The 27,328-nt window shown below is 43.0% G+C and overlaps 1 protein-coding gene across 1 annotated transcript in view; it reads right to left on the bottom strand.

Annotated features, from left to right (window-relative positions):
* The window catches only part of LOC124620024 (primary septum endo-1,3(4)-beta-glucanase-like), a 145,967-nt gene that overhangs the window by 12,246 nt on the left and 106,393 nt on the right, over positions 1 to 27,328 (bottom strand). Inside the window, exon 4 of the mRNA XM_047146691.1 lies at positions 7,405 to 7,590. Coding sequence (XP_047002647.1) covers positions 7,405 to 7,590 — 186 coding nt within the window. The remainder of the gene's footprint in view (positions 1 to 7,404; positions 7,591 to 27,328) is intronic.

Genomic DNA, 27,328 nt, shown 5'->3' with positions numbered 1-27,328 from the left:
TCAACACTAACGTGCAGGATAAACAATCAACACAACACGGTATCCAAGCTGGAGTACCCCAAGGAAGCATTCTGGGGCCCATCTTGTTTAACCTGTACATTAATGACTACCCAGCGACACGAAACACGACGTTAGCCGTCTACGCGGATGACACAGCCATCCTCGCGCAAGACTGGAAACCGTCGAACATCAACTCACGAATACAGACAGCACTCAGAACAGCTGAGCCTTGGCTGGAGCGATGGCGTATTAAAGTAAACGTCGACAAGTGCGAAGCAGTTCTGTTCACACGCAGACCGAAACTACTGCGCAAACACCAACACTGTAGACCGATAACACTACATACACGCCCAATACGTTTCCGAGAGAAAGTCAGATACCTTGGTGTCTGGCTGGACCGGAAACTTACATGGGGGGACCACATCGAATACGTTGCCAACCGAGCGCACGCGAGGCTCAAACAGCTCTACCCAATGCTCAACAGGGAAAGCACACTGAATAGGAGGGTGTCGAGGTCCTTATACACTACACTGATTAGACCTCTGACGACGTACGCAGCTCCCGTCTGGGGATATGCAGCTCCCACACGACTGCGCCGCCTGCAGATCATACAGAACAAAGTGCTACGAATCATTAGCAATGCTCCACGCTACACACGCACCGTGGATCTTCACCATGAATACCGCCTTGATACCCTCAAGGAAGTATTCAAGAAACACGCCACACGACTATACAGGAACTCGAGACACTCGAACAATCCTTTCATCCTCACTCTGGGAAACTACGATCACAACCACAGGTGGAAACACAAGCGACCAAAGACACTGCTAGCTAGGGCATAACCACCTATGGTAAACTAACATACGCAAACAGCGACAAACGTCGGTAATCCCCTGCATATCAGCAATACTGACTGGCAACTACCAGCTGCTATTAGAGCCGACCAACAGGCCACAGCAGGGACACCGACGAGCTCGCCCACAGACGCACGAACAATCTCCCAACACTCCCTCACACTGTGCCTCCGGTATATGACCTATCGGACACAAGACCGATAACAAACATAACTGTTGCAGGTTGCAGGACGCTGAACGAGGACTCTGTACCAGCACCCAGCGCCAGCCGCCGAGCAGCACAAACGCACAACGTCAAGGTATCGACATGCATGATACCCACTACTAACAAAGCCTATCCTTGCACAACCTATCGCAGGCAGCAAGACAACCGCTACTGCTCTTGCCGCCCGACCTAACTTTCGCAGAGGTTTTTTTCCCTTGGCTCTTGCCTTGGCACTTTCTTTTCCTCTGCCCTTCAAACCGCTACCCTTCGTCAGATTTCGACCAATCTATCTCCAGATGAGCGCGTATTAATGGTTAATCCTAACCAGACGTACGCAAACATCGCAGTACCCACATCCTGCGACACCTCACTTTAGTGAATACTAACCCTTATGCAGAGATGGCAGTAGACCTTTTGTGTTGGCCATCATGCCGGTGTGGGCGTGGAGGGGCTCCACCTCTAAAAATTCTCAATGGCTGCTAAGCCAAGACTGAGCGCCTCAGCGCGGCGTGCGCATGTTTACACACAACACGTGAAGCACTCTTCATAACAGTATGAGCAACTGCCACACAAACAGAGCTCTGTATTTATAAAAAAAATAGGAGACCTTACTTTTGGGATTACCCTCGTAATATGCCTCCCTGTGAGCTCTAATTCATGCTATATCTCCATGGTCCTTACACGAAATGTATAGCGTATCTGTAATTTAAATTCCAACTTCAAAAAGCTGTAGAAAGAGAACAACTGCCGTCAAATCTGAATTACTGTCACAGGGGGGGTACGTCATGGAACAAAAAAATTAGCGAAAATTCGATCAATGGATGGCGCCGTAAGCGGCAGTTTACAAGGGGGGACCCAAAAGAAACCGGACTCCGAGGGCGCTGCCACTCGTAGACGTAGTGCAGGGTTCTCACGCTAGATGGTGTTAGTAGAGACCTTCATGAAACAGCTGTGCAGACGGCGTCAGTGTAGAGCTGAACGTGCAAGTGTGGTATTGTTTTTCTCTGACTGTTGGCGGGTTACCTCTGCGAAGTCGTTATGGCAACTTTAAAAGAACAAAGAGTATGTTTGAAATTTTGTTTCCTGCTTAAAAAAAACTGCTACAGAGACACACCAAATGCTTCAGGAAGCTTTCCAGGAGGACGCTATGAGCCGCACACAGGTTTTCGAGTGGTTTGGGCGCTTTAAACGTGGTGAGATGTATGTTGAAGACCAAGCTCGTTCTGGACGGCCTTCAACATCGCGAAATGAGGAGAACATTGAAAAGGTCCGCCAAAAGATCAATGAGGATCGTCGCCAAACGATCGACCAAATTTCAGCAGAGACAGGAATCAGTTGGAGCTCGTGCTAGCGAATTCTGAGTGAGGATTTGCACATGAGACTGGTTGCTGCTAAATTTGTTCCGCGCCTTCTCACACAGGAGCAAACAACCATCCACATGAATGTGTGTCAGGGCTTGAAAACAGAGAGTGCACGTGATCCAAACTTCTTGAACAAAGTCATTACAGGGGATGAGAGTTGGTGTTACAGGTATGACCCAGAAAGCAAGCAAGCGTGAAGCCAGTGGAGGACTCCCAGCTCTCCCAGACCAAAAAAGCAAGTGAGGTCAAATGTGAAGACGATGATCATTGTCTTTTTTGATGTTCGTGGAACTGTGCATCGGGAATTTGTACCCCCTGGCCAGAACTTTTACTTGGATGTTTTAAGGCGTCTGCGAGAGGATGTGGGGAGGAAACGCCCGGAACATTGGCGATCAGGTGACTGGTTTCTCCATCACGACAACGCCCCAGCACACACGGCCTTACGAGTGACCCACTATTTGGCATCTCAGAGGTGGTCTGTCGTTCCCCACGCTCCGTATTCGCCGGACCTAGCCCCGTGCGACTCTTTCCTATTTCCACGAACGAAAAAAACGCTAAAAGGGGAGCGTTATGACGATGTGGAGGCGGTAAAAACAGCTTCGCAAAGGGCACTGGACAATATCAAACTTGAAGAGTTCCAAACATGCTTCCAACAGTGGGAAAAGAGACTCGACAAGTGCATCGCATGTAATGGAGAGTATTTTGAAGGTGACTGAAGTAATTTTGTAAAAAGGTTCATCAATAAATTTTTTATGACAACAATCCGGTTTCTTTTGGGTCTCCCCTCGTACGCACACCAACGGACGGCACACAGGTGTTCCTCAGCTTGCGTCCGAGACGTCCAACATGAGTGTCTTCATGAAGGATCGCGCCATGCTGGAAAGCTCTTTTACATGAACGGTGACTGTGCGCCAGTAGCCCTGTAGGAGCTCCACACACTAGAGAGTCGGTTGCTTATTGTAAAACATAGCCCCATCATTTGGCGTGGGAAGTTAGAATAGCCAAATGATGGGGCTATGTTTTACAATAAGCAACCTTGTATATTTGATGTCATGTAGGTATGGGTTCTGACCCAGTGCTTATGCGGAAGCCTATAACCACTGTTATAGCACTGCTAGCTTGTCCAAAGGGACAAACGAGACGTACATCAGCATGTCGGTTAAATATGATAACAAAATTGTTTATCCACACCTACAAACTTTTTTGTAATGAATATTGTGTTTCACGGCAGTTTAATTATTAAGTAATGGCAGTTTCGTACTATTACTATTTTTATATATTTGACTCCTTAGTCTTAACGTAACATTTTACATAAATCACGATCGTTGTACTTCTAACTTCCCACGCAAGATGGTGGGTATTATGTTTTTTAAAAAACCTTTGTTATACCTCATTTCATGTTATTCATATATTATTCTTTTTCATTGTTTTTTGCTCTTTTACCTGTCCTGCACTCTGACAACTTATCATCGATCTGTTTTATGTTTTATAAGTTTGTTTTTTAAAAAACAATACGCCAATGTATTTTAGATATTTCCTTCCCCCTTCGTCTGCTATGTGTTTTACGTACATTTTAAATTTGAATTACTTCATGATTCACAAATGCACAAGAGTTATTTAGTGTTAATATCTCGCAAAACCAGTAATATTAAGTCTTCACGTGACACATGTCACATAGAGGGCGTGCCAAGCCCTGTCGCACCGAGGTCTGCTGAACAAGTGCATGTAAACAGCGGCCTCAGTTTATGTGATCGCTGTAAGCTTGTTGACACCAGTGCCTACCAATTTAAATTATATATTACAAGTATGTTCCTACCAACTGTTATGTTCATATGCAGATGTAGTTGTGATTTTCTGTTTTCTACTCTCTGATCGTAATGTGAAATAATTTTTAACTTCTAGCACTGAAGATGGTCACTAAGTGACCGAAAATCGATTTTGCGTTTAATAAAACAAAAAAATACGACCAATGCTGTCTCTCCTTCCAAGTGCAGAAACTGTTAACTGCCGAATTTGTGGAGTGATCCACATTGAACAGAACGGATGATGTACCGCGCAACTCAAACCATAACCGAAGTATTGCGGTTTATCTGTCATTTGTAGCCGTCCCCATTCACGTTAAGACGTTTACAACGCCATCTATTGATAAAATTTTCGTTAAAAATTTTTCCTTGCATGACGTTTCCCCCTGCGCCAGTAACATCCTGTTCAAATTTGACGTCATTCTGAGCAGTGGTTCTCTTCCCACAGCGTTTTGAAATTGGAACTGTGATTATGGGCAATCGGTATGTTCGCGGCAGCTGAATAGTTCCGCATTTGGCTTCAAATGCCTACTCTCTAACTTTTCTCGATAGTATTTCGTGAAAAGAACGTTTTTCTTGAATGGATTCCCATATGTGCTCGTGAGGCATCCCTGTAATGTTCGCATGTTGGCAGAACCTAACGGTAACACGTCTAGCAGCCCGTCTATGAATTTCTTCTATGTCTTCCTTCAACCCTACGTGGTGGGGATCGCAATCACTCGAACAGTACTCAAGAACGCCGCGCTGGGTAGGCGTATTGTCACAGTTCGCGCGGCTTCCCCCGTGGGAGGTTCGAGACCTCCCTTGGTCATGGGTGTATGTGTTGTCCTTAGCGTAAGTTAGTTTAAGTTAGATTAAGTTAGGTTAGGTAGTGTTTAAGCCTAGGGATCCATGACCTCAGCAGTTTGGTTCCATAGGATCTTATCCCAAATTAAAAAAAAAAAAAAATTACTCAAGAACGGGTTGCACTAGTGTTCTATATGCGGTTCCTTTATGGATGAGCTACACTTTCCTAAAATTCTCCCAATCAAATGTAGTCGACCATTCGCCCTCCTGCTACCATCCTTATATGCTCATTCCATTTCTTCATACCGCTCTGCAACGTTACGCCCAGATACATAATCGACGTGACTGTGTGCACCTGCACATCACTAATGCTTTATTCGAACGTCACAGGGCTGTTTGTGCTTCTCACCTGCATTAACTTGCATTTTTCCAAATTTGGAGCAAGCTGCCATTCATGACACCAAATAGAAATTCTGTCTAAGTCATCCTGTATCCTCTACGTCTACGGGAACGCAACGACGACACTTCCAAGTGCACGACTGCGTCATCAGCAAACAGCTGTAGATTGTTTATCACCCTGTTTGTCAGATCGTTTATATATAGAGAGAGTAAGAGTGGTCCTATCACAGTTCCCTGGGGCACTTCTAACGATACCCTTGTCTCTGATGAACACTCCCTTGTGGACAAATTAGTGCGCTCTACTATTTCAGAAGTTCTCGAACTACTTACATATCTAACTGCCTAAATCCTGTGCTCGGATCTTCGTTAACGGTCTGCAGTTCAATGCTTTCCGGAAATCTGGGGATATGGAACCTGCTTGTTGTCCTACGTCCATAGATCGCAGTATATCAGGTGACAAAAGGGGTTCTAATCCTTGCTATTCCTCATGTGAAACTGGGCCCTGTGAAGAACTTTCAAGGCCTTGGAAGGACTGGGAAAACATTCTTTATCTGCTGCAAGTACTTATCACTTTTCGACAAAGTCAAAGCAACGATTTTTTTTAAATTTTTTTTATACGCTGACTCAGCGAGAGTGAATACTTCATTAGCATTCTGACGGTTGATGGGAAACTGGGAAATAACTCCTGTAGTATTTATTTTCTCAAGTGTCCATCACTTTCCTTGGAGGTGCATCAGCAGAAACTATAAGGAATTAGAGGGTAATCTGTGCTATACTGTAGAAGCTGGAGATTAACATCCCCGTCGAAAACTTACGAAAGTGAAATATAGTATAAAGTGATTGGATGGTAGTTTATTATTGATGAACCGTCAAAACAGAACATCTACAAACGACACGTTAATTGATGACGCCTTCACTGACATTCTCGGTGAGGTAACAGTAATGCTGATACGTAAATAAAAGCATCTGCGTTAAAGAAAAAGTCTGAAAAGATGAATCAACTAAACTGTCGGGGGTGACCTTATATTTTAAGGACCATTTTTGTTACAGCATCTTCGAAAACAGATTAAGTAGTTTTTTCGATTACAGTTAAAGAAAGCTTTAGTTCTTCTAGTCTAGTGTTACTGATATAAAGGTAATTTAGATGTTACATGCTGGATTACATCTAATCATTCTGTTCACCGAGAAGATATTTTTAGAATCTTTGTTCTTTCGACAACTTTAACGCAACGTAGCAGCTTTTCCTACATGTGATAATACTTATCTTCTGGATGCCCTAGCATGTTCCAGTAATCTGGGACGTATTCTGGTGGGGACTTCCCATAGATTTCTTTTTTCTCTATTCTTTATAATACCTCTTAATTTCGTATGCAACTGTTTCGGTTCCTTCTGTGCAACGAAATAAAAACTTCTGTAGTTCTACCGTTCAATTTTCATATTCATACTATACTGCGTTCCATCTGTACATTTTAGGAGTAGTATTCAATCTCCGTAATGATCTCCACTCGAACTTTCATGTTGTAAAAGCTTCCTTACAGTTCAATAATTTGCGTCGCTTTTGTTCTCTCCAGCCTGCTGCCTAGGAAATAGATATCTTCTGCTGTTACAGTGTCTCCGTAAGTTATGTTGATCAACAAACCGATAGGTGCTTTCACTTTTTCATCGTAGCTCTGTTTACCGTATACCTAGATGCTGATATAATTAGGCCGCTTATTGGCCAGCATTTAACAATAATAGTGCCTGGGAGATGTTGCAGTTGCTATGGGTCAACTCAGAAAGTGAAAATGGTGCTAATCGTCGAAAGCTGGACTGACGCCAGTTGAAGGCCGAGAAAATTTTATGCACAAATGCTGTTACAGAGAGCTTCGTTGCTAGCCTAACTCTTGACCTGCGTTATAATGCAACAACAAACCAAAAATTTCATTAGTATATTTCATTAGTATCTTTTCATCTTAGCTTCGCAGTGACTGCTGTAAGCTGTTTGGCTGGTAACTTACGTATATATTGCGGGGTTATACACTCCTCCGTTGGGGCACTTGAAGAGCGATGGGATCAGTACGTTACTAGTGTCGACTACGCAGACGTAGTACATGCTAGGGTCGGTGGCCAGTGCTCCAGTCTGACCCTCGCTGACGCAAGCAGGGACGGGGCCACTCGTGCAGACGCAGTCCGTCGTCCGGAAGCTGAAACAGAATGAGTACCAGCCTGTGGAGAATGCTGCCTAGAACCACTCGTGGCATGGCGGTAGCAAAGAGAGCTTCACTCCAAGTTTAAACGCAGCCAAAACCTCTCAGACAAAAAGAAGCTAAACGATGTCAAAGTTAGCGTAAGGAGGGCTATGCGTGAAGCGGTCAGTGAATTCGAAAGTAAAATTCTATGTACCGACTTGACAGAAAATCCTAGGAAGTTCTGGTCTTACGTTAAATCAGCAAGTGGCTCTAAACAGCACATCCAGACACTCCGGGATGATGATGGCATTGAAACAGAGGATGACACGCGTAAAGCTGAAATACTAAACACCTTTTTCCAAAGCTGTTTCACAGAGGAAGACCGCACTGCAGTTCCTTCTATAAATCCTCGCACAAACGAAAAAATGGCTGACATCGAAATAAGCGTCCAAGGAATAGAAAAGCAACAGGAATCACTCAACAGAGGAAAGTCCACTGGAGCTGACGGAATACCAATTCGATTCTACACAGAGTACGCGAAAGAACTTCCCCCCTTCTAACAGCTGTGTACCGCAAGTCTCTAGAGGAACGGAAGGTTCCAAATGATTGGAAAAGAGCACAGGTAGTCCCAGTCTTCAAGAAGGGTCGTCGAGCAGATGCGCAAAACTATAGACCTATATCTCTGACGTCGATCTGTTGTAGAATTTTAGAACATGTTTTTTGCTCGCGTATCATGTCGTTTTTGGAAACCCAGAATCTACTCTGTAGGAATCAACATGGATTCCGGAAACAGCGATCGTGTGAGACCCAACTCGCTTTATTTGTTCATGAGACCCAGAAAATATTAGATACAGGCTCCCAGGTAGATGCTATATTCTTTGACTTCCGGAAGGTGTTCGATACAGTTCCGCACTGTCGTCTGATAAACAAAGTAAGAGCCTACGGAATATCAGACCAGCTGTGTGGTTGGATTGAAGAGTTTTTAGCAAACAGAACACAGCATGTTGTTATCAATGGAGAGGCGTCTACAGACGTTAAGGTAACCTCTGGCGTGCCACAGGGGAGTGTTATGGGACCATTGCTTTTCACAATATATATAAATGACCTAGTAGATAATGTCGGAAGTTCCATGTGGCTTTTCGCGGATGATGCTGTAGTATACAGAGAAGTTGCAGCATTAGAAAATTGTAGCGAAATGCATGAAGATCTGCAGTGGATGGGCACTTGGTGAAGGGAGTGGCAACTGACCCTTAACATAGACAAATGTAATGTATTGCGAATACATAGAAAGAAGGATCCTTTATTGTATGATTATATGATAGCGGAACAAACACTGGTAGCAGTTACTTCTGTAAAATATCTGGGAGTATGCGTGCGGAACGATTTGAAGTGGAATGATCACATAAAATTAATTGTTGGTAAGGCGGGTACCAGGTTGAGATTCATTGGGAGAGTCCTTAGAAAATGTAGTCCATCAACAAAGGAGGTGGCTTACAAAACAGTCGTTCGACCTATACTTGAGTATTGCTCATCAGTGTGAGATCCGTACCAGATCGGGTTGACGGAGGAGGTAGAGAAGATCCAAAGAAGAGCGGCGCGTTTCGTCACAGGGTTATTTGGTAACCGTGATAGAGTTACGGAGATGTTTAGCAAACTCAAGTGGCAGACTCTGCAAGAGAGGCGCTCTGCATCGCGGTGTAGCTTGCTCGCCAGGTTTCGAGAGGGTGCGTTTCTGGATGATGTATCGAATATATTGCTTCCCCCTACTTATACCTCCCGAGAAGATCACGAATGTAAAATTAGAGAGATTCGAGCATGCACGGAGGCTTTCAGACAGTCGCTCTTCCCGCGAACCATACGCGACTGGAACAGAAAAGGGAGGTAATGACAGTGCCACGTAAAGTGCCCTCCGCCACACACCGTTGGGTGGCTTGCGGAGTATAAATGTAGATGTAGATGTAGATGTAGATGTATTTCATTTAGTAAGGGGCTGGGTTGATCGTCCGTGAACATGTTGCGCGGAGATGTGGAGAGGGAGTTCATAACAACTCTTTATACTTCCAACTAATTAGGATTTAAATGAACTGTGTACTTAACGTTCCCTGTTGTGCAGGGAAGACATCTACTCCGAGAATAAATGAAATCCGCGAATCGTAAGTGCCGCAATAATCGAATCGCCAATGCTCTGTGCTTTCAGCTATGACGATAAGAAAATGAATTTCCGTTAAAGTAAAAAGAAAATAAGAAAGAAATAGAATCACAGTAGTTAGTAAAATTAGGAAAAATATTATAAATTTGGTTAATGAATACAAAAATTAACGGTCGTAAGCTCACTAAGTGAACAAAATTACTGTTGCTGTATTCACTGACTTGTATTGCTGGTAAATTTATTTACGAATATTTTGCTTTTGTATCAGGCGAAAATAGCACAAATTGTTAATTATTACGTTAGTACAATGGAGATGCCACAGTGGTCAAATACTGTTCAGTTGAATTGTAAGGCATGGAAACAATTTGGTAATGATGGAGAACAACAAAATTTCGTTAGCTATGAGTGGTTTCGTAAAAAGCGGAAATCGTGACGTCACTCACTACAATGCTGATTGCCATTAGTTTTGCGTAAAAGGCATTTATGTCTGTTCATTACCAAATGCTTTCAATTAAGAAGTAAGACATAGCATGATTAGAGCAGTGTTCAGTAATCACTTTCATATAAGTCACAGTTACGCAATGTGCAAAGCAAAGTTTCAGTTGCAGAAGTACACTGTTCAGCCAGAACAGCAAGCAGTGTACGACACTCCTTGGCCATCATGGAGCCTTGCACGAGTTCACTGGACCCATGTATGCACACTTCAATGTTCCCCAGAGCATAATGGACCTGCGGCCAGCTTGACTCTGTCCAAAGCACAGGTGTCAAGAGGCCGTTCCCCCAGAAGACAACGAATTCGCATCCTTCCATCACCATGATGAAGAAGGCATCGGGATTCATGAGACAACGCAATGCTCTGCCACTGTGCCAACGTCCAGTGTCGATAGTCACGTGCCAACTTCAGTCATATGTTGTGGTGTTGACATTAGCATAAGTAGTATGGCAAAGAGGATAACACCCCACTCTGCAGTGTTGCCAAATTTATTCAAGATGGTGGACCCAAAATAGCGGCCATAGATGTGGCAATGTCCCAGTAACGTCATGGTGGGAAGTTAAAATTTTGGCAGGAAATTAGGCCAATTGAGCTGTATTCACTAGCCTAACAATTGTCCCCACTCCCTTCCCCTCCCCCCTCCCCCATTCCCCATCCTCTCCCCTCCCTTCTGACCCCCATCTGGAAATATGCGGGAAAAGAATCTGTTGGGCTCCCAGTTAGGATGGATGTAAGTCTTTACTTTGTGTGCATTGTTTATTTAAATAGTTTGAGTTTGAATAGACAGAAGCTCCACACAGTGTGTTCACCATAAGGTCCAGAGTCCAAATGACCTTGTTCACAAGACTGGAGGGCTCCTACCGTAATGTAATCCAAGATGGCGGTCTGTGGAAAAATGGCGGAAAACGAGTCACTCTGTTTCTAGCTGCTGGACTGGAAGGACAGACGTAATTGTTTACTGTGTTCAATGGATGAGATGGCTGTGCAGGAGAAATAGGAGTTTAATGAGTACATTAGCTTTAATCATGCAGCTGAGGATTGCGCCCATAGCCACCTGGATGGTGCCAGAAACCAATGATATTTGGTGAAGATGAATACGCTTTATCAAATCATGGAGATGCAGCAGGATGGGGCCATGTTACACTTCCCAACTCATGCTAATAAATGCGTCTGCTGTAAATGTAGATAATTTGATAAAAGTCCAGTCGTCTTCTGAAACGCAAAAGCAAGATGTTCACTCATTCTGGTCCGTGGCCTCTTCCAACAGGGGCAGAGACTCGGGCAGGGAGCACATCGGACTTGCACCACTACCACATGGCAGGCACAGGGACAGCCACGTACTTCCTGTCGCATTGAAAATACCCGCAGCCGTTCTCCTCCTTCTCATCCCTGGTGCACAGATACCCTTTGTCGATGAACACAAACTGCCTCGGGAGTTATCACATCTGGTGTTTGAGCAATGTGCGGAATACTGTCACATACATAGCTAGAAGATGTCCCAGATGTCTGCCTTGCAGATGAGCTTTGCAGATGACGCAAGAATATTTATACAACTTGCGATGTAATTACACGTTTTATTCCGAGTAATACCATCACCGCCACACTTGAACACAGACTCTAAAAAGATCGCGACACACTTGTGAAACCATCCCAGAGACACTTCGCACACTTCTGTGGGAAATGCCTATGTCTTTGAGCACAGGCTACTTCAGGAGTTACTAAACCCAACTCAATATGCCTCTTTGACCACCAAAATTCTTGTACATCAAACTTGCGCCCTCAGCATCTTTTTGTATGCATCGGAAACATGGACTACCTATGCCAAACAAGAACGTCACCTTAATGCTATCCACATCCGGTGCCTGAGATCCATCCTCGGAGTAACGTGGAAGGACCGAGTGACAAACGAAGCAGTGCTATCTAAAACTAACTGCAACAGTATTTCAGCAACAGTATTTCAGCTATCTTGAAGCGGAGACGACTCCGCTGGCTGGGACACGTCCACCGTATGGATCCTCACAGATTACCACGTGAGGTGATGCTTGGAGAGATCTCTATAGCCAAAAGACCTGTACGACGTCCTGTATTGAGGTTCAAGGACTCCTGTAAACGAGATATGGAGATCTTTGGAATCGACACAAACAGATGGGAGGCACGGGCTAGCATGAGACCAGAGTGGCGTGATGATATATCATCTGGAATGTCGAAACATGATGAAGGCTTGTTGGACAGATCAAGGCAGAAAAAGCTTCGCAATGCTACCACTGCTCCTGCCTCAGCAGCCAGAACACTTGTGACAATTGCGGCAAGAGATGCCGTGCTGCCATTGGCTTGACAAGTCATATGAAAAAATGCAACCCATCAGCACACAGACATTGCAACAATCATCTACCAAGATTTCGTGGCCAATATATATATATGCCTCTAAATACACTTTCAAAAAAGATCGCTGCACAGTAGTTTGCGTCAGTTTTGCGATGTATACCGACACACTCGAACATGGACTCTAAAGCGATCACTGACCACTTATTGAACATCCCTAAGAAACTTCACACGCTTTTGTGGGAAACAGTTCCCGAAACCGATATCAGCCGCAATACACACCCAAACCACTAATTTGTAAGTCAAAATAAATACCTCTGTAACTCTAAAAACAGGACGCTCACCACATTTCGAGTTTTAGCTGCTTGTCTGAAGGCACTGCCGAGACACAGAAAATTTCTGAGTCCTACAGCTACTATGGTGTACATCACTTTTCTGGAACAGTGACTGGGCTTAGTTAGGATTTTCTTCTGGAGTTGTCTAACTACAGACGGGAAAATCAGAACAATTACACAAATAGAATTCGAAGCACTGCCCTACGGACGAGATAAATGGCTGGAATTTTCGGCGAATTTTCGATGTCGTGCAGCTGCTAGTCTGGAGATGCTCGAAAGCCACAGCTGCGGATTAGAGACAGTATCCCGCCTGTCCAAACCAGAGGAGGATGGCCTGCTTGGAGCTGTCTCTGAACTCGCGAACAAACAAGACGTCACGTGACTCTCAGACATCACAGAACTTTCTGTAGATACCTCGCCCTCGTCTTGTTCAAACCAGTCTGTAGAGTGAAAAACTCCCTTATTAACCCACTGTTACTGATTCGTGGATTATAGCCTAACAGTTTAGAATAGTTTGACCATGTGAAAATGATTAAGGCTGATCGGTTAATATTTACAAGGGCACTGTTTCATATCAAATCCAACAAAGCTAATTAGGATGTCAGGTAGCAATAATTGGTACATACTTGTTGTTAATGTTCCTTATCTTTTGTTTAAACAGCATGAATGAGGCAGTTACTCCCTTTGTCTGACAAAATAATGACGGTTAACTCATCACAGATCGCCTATCAATGTCGTCGCACACCAATATTCTTCATGAAGCATCGAATGCACAGTCCTCACTGCAATCCAAATCGTGAGTGCCTGGCGCGGTTGTCTCGTAATCACGGTACACAAATGAACACTTAAATACATCTATAAATCACTCGATTAATGCCATTTCTGTATTTGCTTGAGGTCAGGTCCACGGTGCTGGGTGACACATACAGCCGTTAAACAATAATAAGTGTGGGAGGCTGTCCTGCCGAAATCCGCCCTGCTCATTTAGCAGCCAACAACTTACTTGCTCAGAGTCTCAACACTGAGTACTATCTGGCGCACTCGGCGCTCGACTATCGATAGTACCTATTGCGAGGCAAAGATATACTGTTAGGTAAAGATATACTGCGTGAGGCAAAGATGAACTGTTTTCAATATGTAAGGGGTTGTTGACCCCTTACATCCCCCCCCCCCCCCCCCAAAGGACTTCTTTGGAACCGGAGATGGAAAAGAATACAGACAGAGTTCACAGTGATAGAAAGAAAAAAAAATATAAATACAAATACAATGAAATTTACAAACTGATAGGTATATCCTCTGGCTGGTCACAAACTGCCGCTACAAAACAGATTACATCTAGATTACAAACTATACTAATGACACAACACAAAATCATAATTTGTTGAAAAAATACTATCACATATAGATTATAACAAAACTCCTCTCTACCGCAACTGATGAACTATACAGCTCTGCATATCTATTGAATCATATTGTAACAAACTATTTTCATTTTGTTCACCTCAGCTCGGTTTGCCGTCCAGAACACATCCAAAATCCTACTATATTAGCATCACACATCACGGGAAATAACTATCTCTAATTAGACTAATACCTACTTAATCCAATACATCATTGAACAAAAACATAGTACATAACAAAAAATATTGAATAGAAATGCAGAGAAATGACAATAATTTAGCCTCTATGCAATATGCATATATCCATCTATAGTCAGTGTGGTCATTACAAGACCAGTCTCTAAAGAAATGTCTTTCTCATTGGTTACAAATTGTGGTTCTTGCTTTCGAGCATCTTTTGTTGACACAGTTCACAGAGTGGTCCATATCTAGCTCATATTAATACACACTACAATATTCTAAATACTACGAGTAATACTTCTCACACTATAAAGGACTTATATGCAATTCATCCCTTAAATATGGTTAATTCTTTTCTCATAATGAAAAACCATTATCCTGAATAGATACAAATATAGTAACTAAAAGACAACAACCGACACTTGAACACCAGTTCTCATGATCTTTATTCTCCAAATACACATAATAACCGAAAACCACCTACACACATTTATGTTTATGCCTGACTAGGCCCTACTTCATCATCCTCATTACTTCTCTCCTCTGGGTTGCCCCAATCTTCAGGTGGGTAGTATCTCCTCATACTTTCAACTCGTTCCCTGCCATGCACTCGGTTGGTTTGAGTGCATCCCAGCTCCACAGTATTGGGGTGTTCGATCTTGATAATTCTATATGGTCCCTTATATACATGGTTAAATTTATGTATTTCAGAATCTATCTTCTTTGACTTAGCGCACACTTTCATCAACACTAGGTTTCCTACTCTGTACATTATAGGTTTCACCAATTTATCATGTCTTTCCTGTCTCCTTTTCGCCTTCTCCCTCATGTTCATATCTACTAATTCAAGTTTCCTCTCCCAGGTTAGGTTGAGAGATTGCAGGGCACTCTCACTTCTGATTCGGTGTTATGCCACCTCATGTTCGTAGGGAATATGATCTTTACTGCTATTTGACTTCATACATTATGATGAAATGGTGGGCAGTAGTTAATGGTATTGTTTGCCTGCTCTAGGGAAGGAAATGTGGTAAGCTTTACTTGCGCTGAAAGGAATAGGGTGCCGACTTAAATGACTGCAGTAAAAGCACGGCGTTGGTGGGCCGACAAAGCGCGATTTTCTTGGGAATGGTGAGTAGACATTTCCAGACGGCCACATGCCACGGTCGCATTGAGCAAAACACATTAAGTTGGCGCCGGACGGGAGGCAGGCGTCCAGGTATACGGGCTAGCGCCGAGAAGTCCCCGACAGTGCACCGTAGGCCAGGAATAAAGCAGAGGATGGGCCTTTGTTAGGGAGCAAGCCGCCAAAAGAAATGTGGACGTTCTGCGAATTTCCATGGGACAGGTAACTGGCTTCCAGACTCTGTTTCAAAACATGTTTGTGAAAGCACGAGGCTGTTGGCGAGTTTATGGCCGTTCTTTGGAAATTTTGAAATGGACGCAACAGGGGAGACAACAAGCTGTTTATGGAGGGCTGTGCTTCCATCCCGTATTGTGTAAAAGACACGGCAAACACGTGGGAAAGAGGCCGCGAAGCTGAATCTTTTATCTGTTTTCTACCAATTAACTTTAAAGTCTCTGATTGGTCAAATCGGTTTGCAGTGCAAAGACCATTCTCCAAGCTTAGAATGCCAGGCCCCAGCTCGTGATTGACTTGTGTGAAAGTGGGGGAAGTCAAGAAAGAGAAATGTACTTTTGTACCTGGGCTGAGGAGGAAGCGGTGAGAAAGGAAGAAGGTTCACTCTGGTACAAGTCTCTTTTACTGGCGCTTCGCTAGTAAAGAACTGCAGGTCTCTACCTGAATGGTGAGACTTGTGTCCTTTGCTAATGTGCGACTTAGAGCCTGTGTCAGTCACCTTCTGAACCATCAGAGGTACTGCTTATATTATCATGGTCACAATGAGTGACACGTGCGTGTACTTATTTGTCTTGAGTTGGCCGTCTAAACATTTGAAATATTCCGACACGCACAGTCATGGCACGGAGTGAAATTGGTTTGGCAGACCAGCAAACAGGTCCTCCTGCACACTGGAATCCATCGAGGTTTCAGAGGCTCATAGGGAAGTACCTGCATTCTGAATTAACCAAACGTGAGACCGCGTACTTGCATTTTTTGGGAACGCGCATTTAATAACAGATTTCTGCCGCCCATGACTTCAGTCAGCGAACGCATCTTGATGTGCCTCCTGGACCAGCATGAGGGTAAAGTATTCGCTGCTGCGACGTAGGGCTATAATATATATTTCTCAGCACCCTGTTCTTTCGAACCATATTTTCCTTTTTTCTTGTATGGTAGAATATAGATGCTTGGTGGTGGTGTAGTTTGATGCCATAACCTGGATTCACGTGTATGGAGTCAGATAGAGCAATTAGTGTTCTGGTTAGTGTCGTGTGCCAATCCCCAGCAGATCACTTTTTCCACCATAGATCCCATGTTAGTAAGGCGTTTGTTAAATAAAAATGTTTGTGTGAAGTTTCTTGAATAATTTTGATGTCTTGTCTTGTTTAAGAGGAATAAATTGAGTGTCAATTAGACTACAACTTTTCCCTGAGTTCTAATTAATGGTTCCTTCCCATTTTATTATTGCAGTCTAGATTCCTAACATAAGGAGTAGCTTTTCACTTGATGTCTACTGTGTGGATCTTTTAGTTCATTAACGATAATCATCCTTCAGGGTTATATCCTTGTGGATATTCCACCAATTCACGAAAAACACTGTCAGGTTCCTGATTAAGTAAGATTTCACATGGTGCAAATCCTGTTGAATCATGCACTAGGTGGTTCCGAATACGCTCGAATTCTTCTAGGCATTCCTTCCAAGTACCATGTTTCATGTGGCAATAAGTCTGACACATGTTTATGTTGAACAGTAGTAGTTTTAGGTTTCTGACAGGCATCACAGGTGCTCAGCAACTTTAATATACGCCTTCCCATGTTGTTGAAGATGCAGTCCACTCTCAGTTTCTCAAGGCACTTCTTAGGTCCATAATGGGCATTGCTATAATGTGTGCACCAGATTAACTTGTCTATTGTATGCTCTGGTATACATAATTTCCAACCCTCTTCATCCTCTCTTCTTCTCTTGTAAAGTATTCCCTGGTGGATATTATAATAGTATGCCCTAATCTTTTCTTCACCAGAAAGTCTATAATTACTCTTGATTAATTTCAGTTTTTCGTCCTGGTTCTGTTCTCTATGTATGTTTCTCAAGAACCTCTTCACAAAATCTCATGCTGTACTCGTTTCATTAAATTTATCCGAACTTCTCGTTCTTCTGGTCCGCACATGGCTATTCCCCATGAATTGAGTGGCAGCTCTGACGCATCAGATATGGTATGTGATTTACCTGGCTCATATATCACTTTGAAGTCATAATCTTGCAACACCAATGCCCATCTTATCAAGCAGCTGTGTTTCAGTTTACTTGTAGTTAAGAATATTAGAGCTTTGTGGTCCGTGACCACATTTAGATGTCGTGCTAGATAATAACGAAATCGATTAAAACCCCACATGATAGCCAGTGCCTCTTTTATTTGTAACGCTACATCTCCTTTCCCATGCATTCAAGCGTCAGCTACCAAAGGCTGTAGTCTCTATCACCTCGGTATACCCTTCTTTCTCGATCTGGTATAAATGTGTGCCTAGTCCATAATCAGAACTGTCCACTCCAAAATAAAAGTCTCTGGAGAAATCAGGGTGGCATAGTATACCTGTTTCTTTAACCTTTTAAAGTTCTTGACATTCGTCATGTAAGTAGTAAGTGTTCTCAATTCCTTCAGGGATTTCCGATAGAACTCACAGACGCTGAAGAATGCTCTCAGTCGCCTTTTGTTACAAGGAACTGGAAACTGCCTAATTGTCTCCAGCTTACTTGGGTAGGGTAGCTACCCTCTTCCATAATTATGAAGCCCAAGAATTTTCTCTGGGATTTACCAAATTCTGATGTATCCAAATTTGCTACCACCCCTGCTTCCTCAAATGCCTGCAAGACTCCCTCAAGTGTCTCTAAATGTTCTTCCCACGTCTTACTTGCAATGAGTATGTCATCCACATAAACAGTAACTTTCTTAAGTAATTCTTCACCCAAAATCATGTCCAGTGCTCTAATGAATTCCGAGACCAACACGTTAAGCCCAACTGGCAATACTCTAAAATGATAACTTCTGCCAGCATACATGAAGGCAGTATACTAACGTGACTCAGGGGCCAGAGGTATTTGCCAGTAGCTGGCGGTCAGGTAAATGCTACTAAGTATCTTTGCACTCCAAAATCTTTGAATTAATTCTTCTATCGTTTCTGGCTTGTCTGGCTCTGATTCAATGATTTTATTTACTATATGTGCATCCAAAACTATCCTCACCTTCCCATCTTTCTTGTCTACCACAAATAATGGACTATTATATTGTCTCTTGGTTCTCTCAATAACCCAAAGTCAACAATTCTTTCTATTTCCTCTTCTACCACTTGACTTTCAGCCTGTGGGATTGAGTAATGTTTAACATTGAAAGGCTTGTGCTCTTTAATTTTCAATTTACATTCTATCCATTTCATGATTCCTGGCTGCTGAGAGAAGACTTTGTTGTGCTTATGTAAGATCTCTGCTAACCTCTTCCGAGTCTCTTCATCCAAATGTGTCATATCTTCTAGTTTCTTGCCTATAGCATCTTCACTAGGTTGATCTGCTGCGGCGAATCTCTTGTAGAATATCAATACTTCCTCATCATTTGGTTGTTCTTCTGTAGGCCCTTCCTCACAACACAATTTCTCCTATTGAAACTCTTCTTCCTCTTCTGACTTCTAACTTTCTACCAAGGTCAATTCTCTCCTATCTCCCTCACGGCCTCCTACACTCACTGTGCCTTTATCAAAATTCATGTTTGCTTCTACATCGTTCTTCCAATCAAAAATAAATGCCATGTTAAGACCTAGTATCACCAAAAAATGTTCCTTTGTATACTTCTCCCTCTACTTCATATCCAATCACTGCATGTTCCTTAATGGGCTTATTTTTGGCATCTACAGCATTTACAATTTTGACACCATTTACAGAAAAACTAGGTAAGCTGGTATTAGTATTCAGTATCTGTTCATATAGCTTTCAAGATATAGCACATGCTTCACTCCCAGTGTCAACAAGGGCATCTTTATCCTGCCTACAGGTAATCTTGGCTCTTTGGAACTCTGTTCATTTTTCCTCGTGTGGTCGTCTCTCAGGTCACCATCGTCATGCCTAATCAGATTTATATGGGTCCTCCTTTCTCTCACTCCCGATCGGACCTCTTCAGGAGCGTGGTCTAGTTTATCAAACTCCTTTCCTCCTCATCTTGGGTCTCACTATTTCCTCGCCTGCCGCCTCCTCTCTCATATTCCTTTGCATTTTCATCTCTTCTAGAATCGCCTTGGAACCAATGTCCATTACCACAGCCCCTATACCCATGATCTCTTCCTTGGTTGCAAGATTGCTTATTAAATGGACTCCCTTGGTAATTGTCTTCTCCTAGGCCCTGCTCAACTGCTTGACTATTCTCTTACCCACATGTGGACTTCAACTGCTCTAGTATCTTCATTACGGCTTCTCTATCTTTAATAAGACTTCCAGATTAGGTTTCTTGCATCCTCTGACTTAATCTTCTCTTAATTGCAGAAATCATTATCTCATCATTTAAGGGATGCTCCAAAGTTTCATTCAGTTCCTGTAAATACTCAGCAAATTCTCTCAAGGTACCTCTCCAGTTATTAAGATACTTGTGATGGAACAGGTTTTCCAATGGTGCACATTGATGGCTCTTTGACCAATACTTCTTTAGAAACTCTCCTTCAAAACTGCTCATCACTACTAACTTCGTCTTTCCTCTTCACTCTCCACATGAAAGCTTCACCTTCGATTCTGTCTATCGCAAATTGAATTTTGTCTTTGTCTCAAACATGTGTTGGAAAAATGCCTCTCAGCCATTTCATAAAAATCGTCAGGTGCAGTTCTCACTTTGGCTTATTTTTTGTCCCACATGAGCTCATTAACGTTATCACTTTACCTTCCCCTATAGCTACTTTTGCATTACCAATCTTCCTGTCAATCTCCTCACTTTTCGTTTCTAATTGTTGGATTTCGCCTTGTAAATGTTACATATCTTGTGAAATCCTCCTATTATCTTCTTCCCTCTGCACTGCTATTGCGTTCTGTATATTTTGAGCTAATTCAGTCTGTTTGTTGCCCAGTCTCATAATAGCTGCTTCACACTGTTGTTGCTTCTGGATTATCTGTTCGATTCTTCCCCCTAATTCTTTCTTAACTTCTTGAATCTCTTCATGGGCTTTCTTGGTTATCTCCTCTCCCATCTTCATATCTTCTGAGAGCAGGTTTATACTCTGCTGGAATCTGCCTTCTCTTTCCTCACCGTCTTATCTCACCTCTTCTTTATAACACTGTCATCCTCTCTTCAAATTTTCTTGTTCTCATAATGTCATCTGGTTCTTCTCGTTGATGGTGACAATGTTTTGTTGGGTTATTCTGTCAGTTTCTTAGATTTTCTGACTGGCGGCTTCAATCTTTTCTTGGGTCGTTTTATTGTCTTCCTTGATTTCCTCCATTTTCCGATTGGTTTCCTCCATACCCGATTGGTAGCTTCAATCTTTTCCAATATCGCCAACAGCATGTCTTGCTGTCCTCCCACTAGAATGTTTGATTTACTACTCCCATGTTTAATTGATGTCTCGAGGTAATTGGTGGAATGTGCTAATGGGCTTTCTCTTGACAGTCAACAGCCATTATTCTTGAATCACCTCTATCCTCCTGTCCTATCTCCTTCTTCTTGGCTTCTGCCTCTTGAGTCTCCTGCTTGGTTTCAGTAGACACATTTGGTTATGTATATTATATACCAGCAATACTATAAATCAATCTTGGATAACGTAAACAATCTAGACCATCTGACAATTTAAACAAAATAATGACAGCAGTGCTTCAAGTAGCTCAAAACAGAAACAATACCTATTTGCACTGGATAAATAAAAAAACTTCACCAACTTATCTGAATTAAACACCAGTGGTAATATTCATCACCTCACACCAAAGCATCAAAAATCAAATAACATCACCAATTAGCACTATAAAACCTCTAATCAGCAGTTAAGGCTGCAGGGTAAGTCTTAAAACATATTCACTATTGCCTTGCTGGTGAAAACACAAAGAACTAAAAATTCGCATACATAGACACACTACCGTCCAGCCAGAACATTCCAAAATGGAAGGAAAAATTACTATACAATTCTAATAGCATTACATACTGTGATTAAAGCTCCTTATGTGCTCTGCAGATAGCGTAATAGAAATCGTTATTGCGCCAGTAGGTTGTCTTCCTCACCGCACAACGCTAATACTTGCTACGGAATTTGATGTTTGTTGAGCGCTATGTTTACTGGTAGCTGATCACACTACTAGTCGAGTCGCCGCCGCTGCTGTCGGTGTCATTGGCTCGTTCCATGCAGCGACTGTTGGCTGAAGCGTCTCTGCCGTTGGCTGCCCGGCGTGATGAGTGCAGATGTTGTCATCGAAGGTTGATGATCGGTGAGCAGATGACGCTGCAGACAGGATACTTCGTAGTTTCGCCGCAAGATGTCATCTTCGACAGCGTGTTGGTCGCTGCTCGGTGTAGCTTGTCTATGGCATAGAAACTCTCACGTGGCTGGAATTAGTGCTGTGTCCAATTACTTCCTGACTGGCATTCTTTGACGTGGCTGCTGGGCTAGTCATCGTGACATCACTCAACAATAACATTAGTCACTCGCATTATTGCCTACGTATCAGTTTATGGGTCCACATCAATTTTCACGATTTTAAAACGGTTCAAGGTCAGTTTCGAGCATAAAGTCACAGTACAGAACTTCTCTCATACGCTTGTAACGAATATCCGACCAGTTACGTCGCGATAATGTCTACCTCTGTCTCTCATTAATATACACTTTGCACTGTTTTTCACACGAATTTCCATGCTTGTACTCCACTATACAGTTTATTAATACTGTCCCTGTCGTCTGATACTGCCAATAACTTTTCATTATGAGGTGTTATAACGTTCTACTATCCCGCAATTTTTGCAATTACGTCGCAATACACTGCCTGAAGTTTCTTACACAGATTTTCACAATAAAAACTATTATAGACTACTGTTTATCGAAGATTGTTTTTCACGCAATTTTTCAATCTTCATACATACGTAAACGAATGTGAAGTTTTCGTTACCATTTCAACTTTTCTATATTGTCTTAACACTGTCAATGTTCTTTGGCGATAAGCACACTTAAACCATTTATTGTTATTCTCTTCCTCTTATCGTCTGTCCGAAAACTGCACAATGTCCTATCATGGAATGACACGATGAAACACTAACTTATTAACCCACCGCTGTTGACTACTGGATTATACCCTAATCATTTAGAATAGTTTGACTGTGTGCAAATGATAAAGGCTGATTGGTTAATATTTACAAGGGAGTTGTTTCATATAAAATCCAACAAAGCTAATTAGGATGTCAGGTAGCAATAATCGGTACATACTTCGTGTTGATGTTCTTTATCCTTTGTTTAAACAACAGGAATGAGGCAGTTACTCCCATTGTCTAACAAGATAATAACAGTGAACTCATCGCAGGTTGCCTATTAATGTCGTCACATGCCAATATTCTTCATATAGCACTGGATACACAATCCTCAATACAATCCAAATTGTGGGTGCCCAGCGTGGGTCGCATAACCACGATCCATAAATGAACACTTAAACACATCAACAAATCACTCGATTAATGCCATTTCCGTATTTGCTGGAGGTCAAGTCCATGGCTTTGGGTGACACACACAGCCGTTAAACAATTACAAGCGCGGTAGGCCGTCCTGCCGATATCCGCCCTTCTCACTTAGCAGCCAATAACTTATTTGCTCGGAATCTCAACACTAACTACTTTCTGGTGCACTCGATAGAACCTACTGCGACTTGCGTGAAGTAAAGATATACTGTTCTCAATATGTAAAGGGTTTTTGACACCTTACAAGAGGCACCTACGCCCTGCACGAAGGATGTCTTGTGACTCTCTGACATCATGGAACTTCTTGTGAATGGAGCATTCTGATTAGTGTTTACTGAATGCTGTCGCTACGGGAACACTATCCGCCATTTTCTGCTGACAGACAAATTTTGAGACTTTCAAATCGACTTTTGTACAGATCGAAAAAAATGTATAGCAGTCACAGTTAAACCCTGAGAAAGACCATGAAATATGGAAACTACCACCAAAGGTACTTCCTCAATTGCACTACTCTGCTGCTGTCGAGCAAAGCTTGAATTTTTCAGCATGGAACCGATATCCAGCCGAGCTACATCACCACCTACCAAATCGCTGTAGTAAACATAATTCGTATCCTGCACCATACAAAATCATCACTTCTGTGTCTTGCAAATAGCTATCGATCACCAGGCTCCTGTGCATATACCGTGAAGACAGAAATATCCTAAGACATAAGCTCATGCACCATATATTTTCCTCAGTCACTTTGTTATCCACTGTGGTCAATGGTCACAAGTCAACTGGCCACCATACACACATGTCCAATACATGACCAGAGCGACCTCAGTGGACAGCACTCACTCACCGAACTGGTGTGCAAAGGCTGGGCTGGCTCTCCTTGGCGCACAGGCATTACTGTTTCTGGCCCTGACCTGCTTGCATGCTGCAATACTTTCTACATGCTTTCTACAGGCATCTCCAGACTCTGGGATTATAAGAACATATGTGTTTTCACATGCTTTGCCAGAATATCATATCATTTACGCGATAGTTCTCGATTCAAGTATATAACAGTGTGCTACCGATCGCTTGCACAGAATAATTCCAAAGATAAAGAGTGGAAATTATATTTCTAGAAACCCAAAACTTTAGCGAGATGCAGCGATGTGGAACATGCTGCTAACCACTAAGTAACTACACTCATGCTCGTAAATTAAGGATAATTGCAGAATATGGTGCCACACAACGTGGCACTACTCAAAACTGGCGCTAATTGCATAGGCGCATAGGGAACACAAACGACACAGATCTGTAAGTCCACTGTATTGGTGATAAGTTGAGAAAACCGTCCCGAAACACATGTGCTACAAAACGCCACTGTTTCCTGCGCCGATTGCACAAAATCCATATCGTTTACTGTATCATTTGCAATCATATAATATGGGATATGATCACCATGCACACATACACAGGCCGCACAACGGGTTGGCATACTTTGGATCAGGTGGTCGAGCAGCTGCTGGGGTATAGCCTCCCATTCTTGCACCAGTGCCTGTCGGAGCTCCTGAAGTGTCCTAGGGGTTTGAAGACGTGCAGCGATACGTCGACCGAGAGCATCCCAGACGTGCTCGATGGGGTTTAGGTCTGGAGAACAGTCAGGCCACTCCATTCGTCTGATATCTTCTGTTTGAAGGTACTCCTCCACGATGGTAGCTCGGTGGAGCCGTGCGTTATAATCCATCAGGAGGAAGGTGGGACCCACTGCACCCCTGAAAAGGCAGACATACTGGTGCAAAATGACGTCCCAGTACACCTGACCTGTTACAGTTGCTCTGTCAAAGGCAAGCAGCGGTGTATGCGTACCAATCATAATCCCACCCCACACCACGACCTCCGTACAAGTCCCTTCCAAGGACATTAAGGGGTTGGTGTATGGTTCCTGGTTCACCCCAGATGAAAACCCGGCGAGAATCACTGTTCAGACTACACCTGGACTCGTTCGTGAACATAACCTGGGAACACTGTTCCAATGGCCATGTACTGTACTCTTGACTCCAGCTTTACGGGCTTTCCTGTGGCCAGGGGTCAGTAGAATGCACCTTGCAGGTCTCCGGGAGAATAAACCATGTCTGTTCAGTCGTCTGTAGACTGTGTGTCTGGAGACAACTGTTCCGGTGGCTGCAGTAAGGTCCCAAGCAAGGCTACCTGCAGTACTCCGTGGCCGTTTTGCGGGCACTGGTGGTGAGATACCGGTCTTCTTGTGGTGTTGTACACTGTGGACCCCCTGTACTGTAGCGTCTGGACACGTTTCCTGTCTGCTGGAATCGTTACCATAATCTTGAGATCACACTTTGTGGCACACGGAGGGCCCGTGCTACGACCGGCTGTGTTTGACCAGTCTCCAGTCGCCCTAGTACTCTACCCCTCATAACGCCATTAATATGTGTTCTTTGAGCCATTTTCAACATTCAGTCACCATTAGCACGTCTGAAAACGTCTGCACACTTACTCGCTGCACCATACTCTGACATGCACCAACACACCTCTGCTATGTGGACTGCTGCCAGCGCCACCGTTCGACGACCGCAGGTCAAATGCACCACATGGTCATACCCCGAGGTGATTTAAACCTGCAAACTGCCCACCAGAGCGTTGTTTCACCATGTATCAGCATTATCCTTAATTTATGAGCATGAGTGTAGAAACATATCTTGTCTGGAAAGATCTGTACGTGAAAACCCGAAAATAGAGGAAACTGTTAGTTCCACTCGTATTTTTTAACGACTATCAATGTCAATGATATAACAGATTCCAAATCATTCTTCTATTTTACAAAGTCAACTAAAGTGTTTCTCATGCCCAAAGAACCAGCAAATGTCTCTTCTATTTGTCTTTCACCATCTAGATGCAAACAACACACGCAACAATCGATGTTCTCTCAACCAAAAAAAGACAATAATAATTTGGAAGCAGACAAACCCACAATTTAAAAGGGAGGGAATAATTGTCCACCGCAAAAACACCCATACTGAACCTTCTCAAATTTCCATGGAGAACACACTCGATCACAAAGGCTCCCCAAGACATGCTGAGTATTAGTTTGCTGTTCATGCACCTAGAGGGTGACACGGTTAGGTCAGCTACATTCCTTCACCCCAGCCGGCCCCTCTAGTTCAGATGGCTCCCTCCATATGCCTGAAACATCAATCATTCCGGTGACAGGCCACTGCCGCCACGCGCCCCACTCCCCAGATAGTACTGTTCTAGGGAGCCATCTACATATATCACTGTACTTACAATTAAATATTATGATTGCAGCCTCACTCTGACAATATTCAACAATGACTGTGACTCTGGAAATATGAAAATCTATATCCTTCTTATAAATGGACAAAATTTTCCATATGAAGAAAAATCTTTCATTCCCCTTATGGCTATAGCAATAATCCGCATCAAATCCACACCTTCCTTACAACAGGGCAAAACCATTTTCTTTGCACATGTCGGAACTCTGGTCACCATTTTCTTTGCACATGTCGGAACTCTGGTAACAAATACTTTATAAGCCTGTTGATCACAGCGAATCTTTCACACATCCCCTAATAAGTATAATACTTGGCCAATAAGTGAACGCTGGTGACAACAAAGAATATTGAGCAAAAGCCCGCGATGGATGGACATACCTCATTTGCTTTTCTTGCTAGTGGCACCAGTGTGTCTTAGTAAGAGAGAGATAGTCGTCTTACAAGCCACTAGATGTTAGAAACACGATCGCAAAGTCTATGTTACTGTCATCCTGCATAAAAAGCAGTCTTGTTTCTACTCCCGCACACAAGTATCGCAACGATATCCATGTTAAAAACTATACAAGCTTTATCAAACAAGATATGGTGTTGCTTCCGAATGAAGTGGTTTTCCACACCAATACCATGACATTGAATATAGATGGTCATTGCGGGGTGTGTATTAACAGACTGAAAGTGTGGGAGCACATCGCCAGGGATGTAAGCTCGTAATAAAATCACCGAATTTAGAAAGTGATCCGGCTAAGGAACGTGGTATGAAGCCAGTATTTGCAACTCCACTAGATATTACTCCA

Source organism: Schistocerca americana, chromosome 6 (genome assembly GCF_021461395.2).
Source record: "Schistocerca americana isolate TAMUIC-IGC-003095 chromosome 6, iqSchAmer2.1, whole genome shotgun sequence".
Lineage (NCBI taxonomy): Eukaryota > Metazoa > Arthropoda > Insecta > Orthoptera > Acrididae > Schistocerca > Schistocerca americana.
The sequence above is the reverse complement of the archived record's forward strand: the minus strand, read 5'-3'. Positions and strand labels throughout refer to the sequence as shown.